Source organism: Monodon monoceros, unplaced genomic scaffold (genome assembly GCF_005190385.1).
Source record: "Monodon monoceros isolate NGI ecotype Baffin Bay Population unplaced genomic scaffold, NGI_Narwhal_1 Super_Scaffold_3, whole genome shotgun sequence".
Taxonomy (NCBI): Eukaryota; Metazoa; Chordata; class Mammalia; order Artiodactyla; family Monodontidae; genus Monodon; species Monodon monoceros.
This window is the reverse complement of record NW_021703780.1, coordinates 61,350,043-61,363,676: the sequence shown is the minus strand read 5'-3', so window position 1 is coordinate 61,363,676 and position 13,634 is coordinate 61,350,043. Positions and strand designations below refer to the sequence as shown.

Genomic DNA, 13,634 nt, shown 5'->3' with positions numbered 1-13,634 from the left:
ATCCTGCTTCACTCCCAAAGCACCTGACTTAGTCGTTTCTAGCGACCTCCTTAAACCAAATCACCTGAGAGACTGGTAGAACTATGAGGTTTCTCAGCCCCCACCTGCTCAAGCCTAGTGAACCAGAATCTCTGGCCCCAGGAGTAGAGTCTCCCACAGTGGTTGTTCGAAACCTGATTCCTGGCCCCATCCTGCACTACAGAGCCAGACTCCCGGCCCTGCACACAGTAGGCACACACAACCTGTCTGTGAACGGAAGGAGATGGCTGCCTGGATCACTTCTCTTCCGCTGGAGGGGTGGGGGGAGTCCCTTGCTTCCTTCTGGTCTCTGGGCAAATGTAAGTCCCCTCCTCTGGGAAGCCCTCCTTGACCACCCCAGCCTACCCCCCCGCCCCCAGAACTGCTAACCCCTTTGCCTTAGTTGCCTTCCTTGCCTCTCTCTGTCTTAAATATGGACTAGGGTAAACCATATGGAATTATCCTTTCTGTAGGTCAAAAATAGTTGAAAGTGGGCTATTTCATCCAGTTCATTTAAGCAGTTCCCTTTACCAGAATGTCAGCTCTGGGAGGGCTGGGGATGTTTGTGGTGTTCACAGCCCTGTCCCCAGACAAAGCCTGGCACACAGTAGGCACTCTGTAAATGCTGGGTAGGTGCTCGAGGGAACCTGGCCACTCCCAGGAGCTCCACAGCCGACGCACCAGACCCCACGTCGAGCTGGAGGGGCCCGGGCGCCATCCTGTACGGCGCAATCTCGGGTGCCTTCCCGGCCGCGGCGGCCCGGCGGCGGGGTGGGGCTCGCCGTCATCCATTTACCAGCCTCGCCCCTCCGACGCGAGCGCCGTTAATGAGATTAGCAATTAAAAAGCGGGCGAGCCGCCGCGGCAGAGGCGCGGGGCCATCCCCAGGCCGAGCCGGGCGGGACGGCGCTCCTGGCGGCCGCGCACCGAGCGCGCCGCGCGCCGAGCTCCGGGGCCATGGACGAAGCGCGGCCGCTGTGGGCCACCCCGCTGCAGTTCGTGTTCGCCTGCATCTCGTACGCCGTGGGCCTGGGCAACGTGTGGCGCTTCCCCTACCTGTGCCAGATGTACGGCGGAGGTGAGTGCCGGCGCCTGGGCTGCGCAGTCCCCTCAAGACCCCGCGGGGTCGCCTTCTGTGCCGAGTGGCCTGGGGGTGCGCGCTGGGGTTAGCCCCATATTGCGTGCCAGTAAACTGAGGCTCAGAGAACGAAGTGATTTGCCCAGAGTCACAGAGGCGGGAATCGGACCTAGGACATCTCAGTCCACAGCTGAAGCTCTTATCCAGAGCGCCTTCTCGAGCCCTCTGCAGCCCCGACCCCATCCCCGGGGCGGCCAAGCCGCCCAGCACGCCCTTGTCACCCTTGTTGGTCAGGCTGCGGCTCTGCGAGCAGTAGGAGGCATGGGGTGGGGGGTACACTATTTTCCTCCCTCGGGAGAAGAGATGTCAGGGGTCTGACAGCAGGAAATTGTCTTGTTCAACAGAAACTCATTATACAACTTTCAGATCAGAAACATTCCTGGCAGCATGATTTGAAACTCAGGATAAAAGGATTTTGAGCTATTTCTTTAAATTTTTTATCACAAGATTGATTTGGGTTTGGGACCACAGTAGGCAGGAAGGCTAATCACTCTATTGCAGTGTTGTTCGTTTGTTTTGGTTTTTTACAAATTTTTCCTCTGAAGCGTCACAGTGCGCTCACTAGACAGCAACGCACCCACACAGCATTCGCATACCTTCCAGGGAGCTGGAGACGCCTTCTGTGACATGCCAGAGAACCTCAGTGAGGGTCAAGTGCCTTTTTGGAAGGCAAGGTGGCAATAGAGATTGAAGTCTCAGCATTAAAAAAATTTTTTTCTGAGTTTTTCTATTTCTAGCATTCTACATAAAGAAAATAGTTCTGACAGAAAGTAGACAGTAGAAGGATAGCCTCCATCTTTTAATAAGAGCCAGGCATGGGAAACCTCCTAAGCCCTCAGCTAAAGGGGATTGGTTCCATCAATTATGGAACATGCACGTGGTGGTGCTCTTGGAAGCCATTAAGAAGGTTTTTCAAAAAATGTATTTGAGCATCTTTTCATGTTATACATTAAATGGAGGGAGGGAAGTCAGATTCAAAGCTGTATAAAATGGATGATCTCAATTATGTTTTAAAGTATGCAGAGAAAAGAGAATGAACAAAAACATACCAAAGAGAATAAAACAATAGTTATCTTTGGCTGTGTGTGTGTGTGTGTGTGTGTGTGGTGTGTGTGTGTGTGTGTGTGTGTGTTGTGGTGTCTTCTATACTCAGCATGAGTGGTTTTTTTCACCACAGAGGACAATGAAAGATGTTAGACCAAAGTATTTACTAGGTTTAACCTGTTCAAGAAGACCAACATAAAACACTACTCCCTCACTCTCACCCACCCCTCCAGCTCAAAAAAAAAAACTTGACAGAAGATTAATGTACAGTTTTTTAAAAAAATAGTGCATTCTTAATCCTCTGACTCCTTTTTTTAATTTGAAAGGCATATATATATATATATATATATATATATCTCATAAGTATGTGAAGTACGTGTATTCCCATATGCTCCAACAGCTTCATAACTGACTTTCGTGAGAATTATTTGTCAGGATGAGATTTCCACATCATTCGGCATTCAGCACACCTACCCACGATACCTTTATCCTGCTACACATTTCCCAAACATGAGGCCAGGTGAGCCTTGCTGTCACGTGACTATTTAATTCCTTATTTCTAACAACAGCATTACCTGAGTAGTCTGCAGGTGGACACTGGTAAGGTGGGGTAGTTCTGAGGTGGAGTATAATTGACACTCGAACAACATGGAGGTGAAGGGCGTCCATCCTGCACGCTGTTGAAAATCCCTGAAAATTCGCATATGACTAACAGTTGGCGCTCCGTATCCACAGTTCCTCCATATCTGCGGTTCAGCCCACTGGGGATTATATAGTATTGTAGTACTTACTACTGAAAAAAGTCTGCGTATAAGTGGACCCATGCAGTTCAAACCCAGTGTTGTTCAAGGGTCAACTGTATATATAAATTGCTAGGGACACGGCAAGACCTTCAAGACCCAGGAAAAGAAAGAAGAAATCTTGTGCCTGGTACAGTATACTTAAGCTGATAGGTGGAAAGGTAGATGGATGGATGATGGTTGGAAAGGTAGATGGATGGATGATGGTTGACCAGCAAATGGACACTGGGGAGAGGATGGATTGGTGGGTGGGTGGAGGGACGGACTCCATGGGTCCATGGATGGACAGATGGATGGGATGGATGGGTCCAGGATGGACAGATGTAGGTTAGGTGGGTGGCGTCCTCTCAGTCATAAGTGTCTACAGAACAAAGACCAAACAGCTTATCCTGGCTTGGTAAGGACTTGACCACCTAACACCTGCCACTGTTTCCACCTCATTTCCTGTCACTGATCTTCCCGCAGCCCCCCTCCCTGCCAACTGTTCTGAACAACTGTCCATTAGTGAATGACCACTCTCTACCTCCACACTTTGCTCAAGCTATTCCTCCACTGTTAGCCTGGGGCACTTCCAGCACCTGGGCAGAAGGCCTGCACTTTGTTCTAGAGTTTCTGTCGCCCACTAGCCCCGTCTCTGTGAAGTGGTGCGGTCAGAGGAGGCACCCAATGAATATTTGTTGCATGAAGAAGCCAGGTCTGTTATGAAAAGCCGCAGAGTTCGTGAGGCAGGGGTGCTGGTGGTTTTCCCAAGCCTTTCACTGCCCAATGGTGTCACCTACAGTAAGTGATTTCTGTTTACACTCCTGTTCTGTACCTGACAGGTAACCAACCGCATCATGAAAGGCTCCAGAGGGGCGTCTAACTTCCCTCTACACAGAGCCCTGGCGTCCACCACCCAGCCCCCCGCCAGCCAGCAAAGAGCTTGTTTATAAACCGCAGAGCCAGGCTGCGCCAAAATACTTCCCAGAATAAAAAGGATTAGGGGTCCGTGCTCCTTCCCATGAGGCTTCCTTCCTGCTCTGTGGGCCAGGCGGCACAAGGAATGTTAATTCTGAAGATTACATTCCAGGTGCCAGCACCCGACGCTAGAACAAAGGAAAGGCAGCTGAAGGAACTGCACAAAATCTGTGCTTGATAGTCAGCAGGCCTTGGAGACCAAGTCAAAGTCTAAGGCCGTGGTTGTTCAGGAAGAAATTGGGATGCAAATGTGTTGTATACCAACATGTGGAAAATGAGTGCACCTGCTGTTGACTTTTATATAAATGTGCTCAAATCATGGAAGAAACATGGAAGAATGAAAACACTGATGTGGCTCATGGAAATGTGGATTTTTTTTCCCCTAAATTTTCTCTGTATGATATTTAACCCATAAAGAGGGGCAGTCAGAAGACACCTGACTAGGCAGTGGGACAATGACGCTTTTCCTCAAAGCCCCTTCTGCTCCTCTGGTGCTTAGGTCATTGCATCTCAGACTTTGCCCACCGAAGCTTCTTAAACTACAGACTGCTGGCCCCGCCCCTAGAGATTCTGATTTGGAGAACTGTGGGGGAGGGCAGGATTCTGCATTTCTGACAAGCTCCTAAGTGATGCCAGTGGATGCTGCTGGTCCATGGACCACACTTTAGAGGAATCCCCCAGCCCTGACCACCAGCTGCTGGGAGGCAGGCGGTGGGGTGCCAATAATGTAGAACAACTGGCTTTTGGAGGGAGGAGCAGGACCTAATTTATAGCATTTGCTGATGACCATGGTGTAAATACTCCCACTGTGGCCAAGTTCAGACTAACCAGTGGAATGTCTGGGAATGTGGGGTTGGGAGGAGATGTGCAGCTCCTGAGAGCTGGTGTGAGCCAGCCCCGGCATGCCTGGAGCCACAGCCCTTTGGGGCAGCACCCAGCCTGGGATTGAGCCACACCAGGCCAGTCCACAGATGGACGGGTGGGCAGCACGACAGCAGCTCCCTTGTGTAGTGTGTGCATGTGTGTGTTGTGCTCAGTCTCTGGCCCTTGGTGTTTCTACAGTGCTCCTGGGTGGAACAGAAACCTGAGTTTCAGAGGTTGTAAAGTATCAAACACAATTTGTAAAGTAAGCTCAAGAGGCTGGGTCCCAGCCGTCAGAAAATGTCCCCGGGAGTGCCGTATCTGCTGCTCATCCTGGAATTTCCAAATTCATTCCTGGTGACAGCCACACTCCTGGGCTCCTGACATGTGCCAGGCGCATGTAGGGTGGACACAGGGGACTGAGGCAGAGATATGATGAGGGTTAGGTTGGGGTTAGGCTGGGCCTGTAATAAGGAAGAACCTTTATATTCTATCACAAGTTAATCAGTAAAGGGATGTTGCCTATAAGCTTAAATTATACATAATGGCCCATCTCTGGGAACCCTGGCTCCCAGGTAAGGAGCATTAAGCTAAAATACCTTTGTTTAGCTCACAGCAAACATCCTGACGAGGCTCACCTGTGAATGGCTGCATTTTCCCCCGCCCCCCGCCCCCCTGGAGGCTGACCGGAACCAGGAAATGCTTGGCTTTACTCCCTCCCCTTTAGTATAAAAGACCCTGAATGCTAACTTAGGCAAGATGGTTCTCTGGGAGACGAATCCACCATCTTCTCAGTTTTCTGGCTTTCTGAGTAAAGTCGCTATTCCTTCCCCCAGCAACTCATCTCTAGATTTATTGGCCTGTCGTGCAGTACAAGCTTGGACTCGGTAACAAATTTTGGGTTGGGGAATTTTCCAGTAAGGCCCTAGCGGCTGCTGGGGACCACTTGTCCAGAGAATCTGCCCTTCAAAATTCCCCAGAGTGGCACTGGCTGCCCCAGTGCTAGGCAATTGGAACAAGGAATTGATATTTGGGAGCCGACGGGTTCCATACAGTAGGGTAAGTCACTCTGGTGTGTACAGCCGGAAACTTTATTTCCTCTCCATTTGGGGCTTTTTCTCCAAAATAAGCCAGATTGTTTTGTATTTGAGTCGGGTACCCTGTTGGAGAGAGGAAAGAGTTGTTGGACTTTTACCCAGTTCGTTTGCTTCTTTGGATGCTAGCGTTGGTATGTGCCATTTGTGTTTTGTTTGTTTTGAATTTCTGTCTTTAAAAATGGAGAATGTTTCAACTATCCCAGAAGAAAGTCCTCTGGGGCTTCCCTGGTGGCGCAGTGGTTGAGAGTCCGCCTGCTGATGCAGGGGACGTGGGTTCGTGCCCCGGTCCGGGAAGATCCCACATGCCGTGGAGCGGCTGGGCCCGTGAGCCATGGCCGCTGAGCCTGTGCGTCCGGAGCCTGTGCTCCGCAACGGGAGAGGCCACAGCAGTGAGAGGCCCGCGTACCGCAAAAAAAAAAAAAAAAAAAAAAGTTCTCTGAGGTGTGTTTTGGATAAGTGATCTGATTACAGCCGTGACCCGTGAGTAGAAGATGACGATACTTTATGGTAACATTGTGTGGCCACAGTACTTGTTAGAAACTCCACAAGGGGTTTAGGCAGAGTTATCTTGGGACCCTGTGCACCGTATACTGCTACCCTTGCTGTGTTAATTACGTCGTTTGGGGTCTCCTATGTCGTTGGTATATGTAAAACCGCAAGACCAAACTTGAGGGTTCATTTAGATTTTCTGTTTGTTCTTTGGGTTTTTTGTTTCATTTTGTTTGGTACTCTTTCTCCATTTACGGCCAAATCAATTTTGTGATATTTAAAACTCTTAGTGATGTCAGATGGAGGAAAGGAATAGAAAAGGGGCGGGGGGGAAAGACCTGTCTGTAGGACATTCCCAGGGAGAAGAGAAAGGTTCCACTTGGTTCCTAAAATCATCAAAAGCCCCAGCCCAGAATTCCTCCTGGTTGGCTGATGCCAAGGCAAAAAGGCATCCTTTTAACTGTTAGAGATGATTAATTGCTATTTATGGTTTTATGGTGGCTTTTCTGTGAAGAAGTGGGGAAGAATGATGACATTCTTTACGTGCAAGTATTTGTGCTATTACATCAGGGAGAATAAGAGAAAGAAAGGAATGAGAGTGAGGATAGGTTGCTTCAGACCTTAACTCCTCCAGCTGAGCTCGGGACTGCCCCTCCTTCTAGGGATCAACTAGAAAATCCTGTGTTAGTTCCTGGGGCACAGGGGCCTGGTATGGTATTGCCATCTAAGACCCGACAGGGCACCCAGTTGGGGTGAGGAGCTGCTCCCGGGGCAGGAGTTTCCCTTACCCCATTATCTCATAGGGGGCCTAAATGCCAACAGCCAGCCAGCTGGGTTTCTCAGCCTTGTTTATTTGAAAAGATTGCAACCCTCCTTTATAGGGAGGTCTCCTACACCTGAACCCACTTGGCAGTACCAACAGCTGAACCAAATTGGAACCCAATGAGGGAGGACTGCACTTATTAGAACATCACTTATCAGTGCATCTTGGCAGGGCTTTGAAAAGGGGAGCCAAAGCAAAAAGAGGTTGAACAAAATTTAGCAAAAAAACAAATGAAGACCCCTCTGAATTCTTGGAGAAGATTTATCAGGCCTACAGACATTATACTAATGCAGATCGTGTGGCCCCTGAAAATATTAGAATTGTAAATTTGACCTTTTTTACGGAGGGCAAAGTGCCTTATATCAGGAGAAAGTTGAAAAAATCAGAGGATTCATTTGAAATGAACCCTTCTCAATTGGTAGATGCTGCTTTTTAAAGTGTTCAACAGGGCTCCCCTGGTGGCGCAGTGGTTAAGACTCCACCTGCCAACGAAGGGGACACGGTTCGAGCCCTGGTCCAGGAAGACCCCACGTGCTGCAGAGCACCTAAGCCCATGCGCCACAACTACTGAGCCTGCGCTCTACAGCCCGCTAGCCACAACTACTGAGCTTGGGAGCCACGACTACTGAAGCCTGCATGTCTAGAGCCCGTGCTCCGCAACAAGAGAAGCCACCCCAATGAGAAGCCCGTGCACTGCAATGAAGAGTAGCCCCCGCTTGCTGCAACTAGAGAAAGCCTGCACACAGCAACAAAGACCCAACACAGCCAAAAGTAAATAAAATAAAATAAAATTAAGAAAAAAATAAAGTGTTCAACAGGGAACAACAACAGAAGAAAGAAGATGCAAAATGAAACGCCACTTTTTTGGCAGTGGCATTGAATTCCCTGAAGGTGAGTAGTTGGGAGAGAGGTAAGTCACCAGAGAGGTAAGGGCCCAGCCCTTCCGCCTTCAGTGTCAGGAGGCGCACGATGGCCCAGGAGGAAAGGGCAAAGACCGGCTGACAAACCCAGGATGGCAACCTGGAGGCTGCAGTGGCCTCAGTGGTAAGGGTTCGCTCCACCCCTCTGACTCTCCGGAGGATGCTGGGTACCCCTCATCCAAATAAGTCTGTCTCTCCTGCACCAGACCAACTCACATGTGCCCTGTGGGACAACCCTTGGGGACAGACACGCCAGGACACTTGGCATTTCAACTGGGTGTACAAGGACTTGACTTTCTCTGGCCAGCACCCCACTCGTGGCAAGGACTCAGCTTTTACTAATCCTTCTCCTAGTGATTCTTTGTGCCTCATTTATACCTTTGAGAAAGGATTCTAGGACCAAGAGGTTTGCATCCACATGGATTGCTATCAGGCGGGGCCAACTTTCAACGTACGTTCAGCAATGTCACTGTGCTGATCAAACAACAAATTATTCCATGTCGATTAATAACCCACCCTCGCCTCTCACTTAACCTGAGACCCTTTATTTGGCTTTTTCCACTTTTGTAAAAATGATTCAGATATTGTCCGAGGCTGATGTGGTTGCTTAGTGGCCATTCAGAAAAACAAAAACTTATTTATGAAAAGCACACAAACACACTGAATAATTTCCGTATAAGTAACACAAATAAAAAGATAAGGATTTGGGGGGGGAACCATTCTGGATAAAAACACATATGACGCTTGTCTAAGGGCTGTGTGTACGAATAGAGAGACGAGCTTTAACTCTTAGTCGGGGACCGCTTTGGGCTTCCTACTTGACTAGAGTAACACTGTTTTCAATCAAAACACCTAATGTAATATTTTCAGCTTTTTATATTTTGATGACCAAATGAGTGTATTTGTCAAGGCTTTTTACTTAACTATTTTACATGTTGTTGTCTTCCCTGTTTCTACTTGAAATAAATATTTTGAGAGATTTAAAAAAAAAAAAAAAGGGCCGCTGGGACAATCTCCTCTGAGGCAAGAGAATCGCTTCTTCCATTGATAGACTTGTCAAAATACCAGCCAGTGTATTCAGAAAAGGACAAGGTGAGGGCCAAAGAGTGGGGTTTCACTTGGACCACACCTCACCTGGCTGGGAATGTAGCGCACAAGGAATTGTTTTGATCCCTGAGGCATCTTGGACACTGTGCTGTGGCACATTCATAATGGCGTCCATTAGGGAGAGATGCCACCTTACAATGGATTCAAAAGTCAGGGGAGTTCCCAGGCAGTCCAGTGGTTAGGACTTGGTGCTTTCATTGCCAAGGGCACTAAGTTCAGTCCCTGGTCGAGGAACTAAGATCCTGCAAGCCACTCAGCATAGCCATAAAAAAAAAAAAAAAAAAAGCATATAATGGGGCCTAACCTACAAAAGACCATCCAGCAAGTCACTCAGAATTGCATGATTTGTGCTAAAAATAACCCAAAGGTGGCTATTGGACCTCCCCAGATGGGGACCCAACACAGGAACCTGCACCACTGAGGACTGGACTCAAATGCCTTGAGCTGCAGGAAGTCAAGACAGTTGAAATGCACAAAGGAAGCTTTGAGTAAAGCCCTTCCTGGGGACAGTGTGAGCCTCAGTGTGTCAAGAACGTGTCTGTCAAAGGTGTTTGTTGTGGCGGTGTGGCTGATGACAGCAAAAATGACCCACCGATGGAAGCAGCTGGCTTCACAGCTCAAGGGGATTATCTTGAACCATCAAGGCCAAATCAGTGCTGCATGTGCACCTGGACCGACTTGTCACAGAGCTCACGTCGCTTGCAGGTTTGCTGGGCTGAAGAAGATTGTCTGGGGGACAAGCTGGAAGATGGCCCCCTTCTTAATCTGGGGATGCTGCTATCATTGATATGGTTCCTGGAAAGCCCATGTGTGTTGAGAGCTTCTCTGACTCTCCTCCTCTGGGCCATTTTGCTGTTTGTGACATGAGAGACAGTTGCTTTGGGTGTCATCAAAGCAGTGGACAAAAAGTCAGCTGGAGCTGGCAGGGTCACCAAGTCTGCCCAGAAAGCTCAGAAGGCTAAGTGAATATTATTCCCCAATACCTGCCACCCCAGTCTTAGTCAGTGGTGGAAGGATGGTCTCAGAACCACTTGTCCCAATTGACCATTTAAGTTTAATAGGAAAAGACTGGTTAATGATAACAGTGCATCGTAAAACCTTCAGAAGGAAAGGAGAATGTTTTGTGGGCCATTTGTTTTTGTGTGTGGCAGTGTAAGGTTCTTAGTTTTTAAAATCAGTACTCTTTAATTGGTTAAAGCCCTCCTTGAGGAAATTATCCCCTGATTTGGATTAAGGCATTGGAACTACATTCATCCTGGAGACCACAATCAACAGGGAAAACTGAGAAAGTGAATACTAATTTGACTTGGGATAAGGCCTTCCCAGTTGCCCTGCTGTGAATCAGTGGCTCCCAGAAGCAGGCTTAAATAAGTCCCTTTGAAATGTTGTGTGGTAGGGCTTTTTTGAGGTATAAATTTTGAGGGCTTTTTTTTGGTATAAAATGTGATACATGGGTTGAGGTTCATTGTTTCTGCATATGGATGTTCAGTGTTCTAGCATAATTTGTTGAGAAAGTGATCACAGAGCAGATCCATTGGGATTGTGTGTGTGTTTGGATGGTTGGGCAGTGGGAGGGGTAATAGAAGTTACTGAAGGGCAGCGCTAAGGAACCCATCTGGGCACCAGGCCTTGAATGTCCAACCTTCCCACAGGCAGTGGACCATCATGCAGGCTCTGTGAAAGAGAAAACCCTTCCGTGGACCTTGCCAGGCCTCCTGTGGCTACTGTTTAACATCTTGGGTGAAAATAATCTTATAACCACTGAGGGTTCGAATGCTGCTCCAGGCAGGTTGTGCCAACGCAACCTATACTGATGGGTATATGGTGGGTGGGAGCCCCTGACAGCCTCGTGGACTCCTTGCTGTTGAGAGGAACCGGGTAAGATGCTGCAACACCTCCCTGCTGGGCAGGAAGGGAGCAGGGTCTGGCAGAGTCTTCAAAGCGGGGTCCAGAAACGAGGGGGCAGGATTCGTTGTAGCCTTGATGTAAGCAGGGAGGACGAAGCTGGGAGCGCGGAGGTCTGGTGACGTGGGGCCCGCTCTCCCGAGCACACGCTGGCACCTTTCTCTCCGTCGTGAGAGGGCCTTGCGGGGGCTCTGCTTGGCCTTGGTGCCAGCCATTCTCCTTCTGGGATTTCTGTCCCGAGGAAATAAACACGTGGACCAGGCTTTGTTTAGGACGGCAGAAAACTGGCAACAGCCTAAGTGCCCGAGGACTGATGTGATGAAAGAAATTCTAGGCTCCTTCGCCCCGTGGAATGTTGTGCAGCTTCTTAAGGGGCGATGGGAAGGTACACGGTGTGGTCGAGAGAACGACGGTGAGATCCTGTTGGGAGAGAAAAGTGAGTTATAGGACAGTACATATGTACAATGGAGGCATTTTTGTAAATATTAGACGTTCCTGTGAACATACGTATCGTGTTGTTTACCTTAATACTTCCAGAGCCAGTTCCTTCTGTAACCAGCCTTTAATCCCTGCAGCTGTAGAGTCAGGGTTTTCTTTTAATCAGAAGTCCTGCCCTTCTCTCCCAGTGAACCGTTTTTCAGGTCCCCTGCCAAGGAGCTAGGAGCTGGGGGAGGGATGTCCGAGGGGCTGCGGAGGACGGGGCGGGACCAGCAGGAGAAGCAATGGGGCAGCCGGGGTGGGGGAACGCCCCCGCAGGCTGCCGTCTCTGTCCATGTGTCTGGCAGTGGGGGGCCTTTTGTAGCTCCGTTCACACGTCCTGGCTCCCCACTCTCACCGAGGGCCTTTGTCTGCAGGTGGCTCCTTGGGAACCAGTGGGTTTAAAATTTGAACTAGTCATAATACCCTTTATTAAAATGAAAACTTAGGCTTAAGGCCACTGTATAAAACGGATATACATCCAACAGAGGTGATCTGTAAAGGGAGCTGGTGGCCTGGGCTTGGTCTATCGGGGACCTCCTTGTCTCCACACATACATAGCAATCCCTTGCCTCATCTCTGAAGACAAAGGCCCAGAGGAGTATTCTGTGGCTCCAGGCAATCATGAAGCAGCTGAAATTCCTCTGCCCAGGTGATCCCTGGTGGGCAGGGAGCAGGGCTGCTCCTCTCGCATCTATCCTACACTCAGCTCAGGGCCCGGCCCAGAGGAAGCGTTTAGTAAAACAGCTGTTTGGTGTAATACCTCCACCCAGGTGGTGGGGCACCATCTGGGCCATGTCAAAAGCCCAAAGGAAGTGTGTGGAGGTGGGCGGCTGGCTGACTGGATTCAGAGGTGATGTTCAAAACGTTTAACCACTCAGTGGTCCAGACTCTGATCAGCTATTAGTTGCTACAATAGAAATGGAATGGGGGTTTCTGGCAGAGGGGCTGGGGCAGCTGAGGCCTTGAGGAAGGCGCTCAAGGGTCTTGGCATTGGTGGCAATTTACCACCCAGGATGGGCGTATTTAACGATCTTAACAACTGATGTGGCTGTATGTCGTCCATGGATGGAATGATGAATAGAAAGACAAAAGGATAGAGGGACAGCTGGATGGATGGAAAGACAGAAGAGTGGATGGGTGGAAGGATGGAGGATGAGTAGAAAGAGGAGGATGGATTCCGAGGGAAAGATAAAATACAGGAAGGAATGGAGGATGGATGGAAAGGTAGAAGGACGAATAGACTAGTGGAAAGACGGGAGGGTGGATGGAAGGCCTTTTGCACAGAGGTTAGGTGGGTTCCAGAGTAAAGCCCTGGGTGATGGCCTGGTTTCGGCTCTGGACACCCACAGGTAGTTTCCTGGTGCCCTACATCATCATGCTCACCGTGGAGGGCATGCCGCTCCTGTACCTGGAACTGGCAGTGGGGCAGTGCATGCGCCAGGGCAGCATCGGCGCCTGGAGGACCATCAACCCCTACCTCAGTGGCGTTGGTAAGTGGGTGCTTTCCAGTCCTCTCCCACCTGTGGACCCCCAGACTGTGTTTTGGGCAGGAGAAGGTGATGGTGGGGGGAGTCCCTTGGCAAAGCTGCTGGAGCAAGGGGCAAGCATGAGGCCCCAGAGAGAGCCCTTGAGTGGGGCGGGCAGAAGGCCCAGGAGGGGTGCCATAGAATGTGCGCTGAGAGGGGCTGGATTTCTTACCCATGGGACGGTGACAGAGGGAGGATGCACACCCCCTGGGGAACTGATGCCACATTGCTTCTCTGGGGCTCAGTTTGCTCATTTGTAACAGGGAAACAGCTGCCTAAGAAAGGAGCTGTAACTCCGTGTCCTGTCCAGCAACCATTCTGGGAACCCGTATAACGGCTCCCTCTGTCACTGAGCACCTGCTCTGTGCAAGGTGCTGGCCTGTCTGTGTATGTGTGTGAGCTCATTTAATCTTCATCACACCAGAGCGGGTGTGGGTGCCATTAACATCTCCAGTGCATGGAGGCCGAG

At 49.7% G+C, this 13,634-nt stretch overlaps 1 protein-coding gene across 2 annotated transcripts in view; it reads left to right on the top strand.

Moving 5' to 3' along the window:
* Nucleotides 1-13,634, top strand: part of SLC6A20 (solute carrier family 6 member 20) — a 90,406-nt gene that overhangs the window by 49,211 nt on the left and 27,561 nt on the right. The window contains exons 1-2 of one of the 2 annotated variants that reach the window (XM_029244084.1): nt 892-1,096; nt 12,989-13,129. In XM_029244084.1, the coding sequence (XP_029099917.1) occupies nt 976-1,096; nt 12,989-13,129 (262 nt within the window). In that variant the 5' untranslated portion in view covers nt 892-975. Of the gene's footprint in view, nt 1-891; nt 1,097-12,988; nt 13,130-13,634 lie in introns of those variants that run through there. The other variant, XM_029244085.1, reaches the window with a different exon arrangement.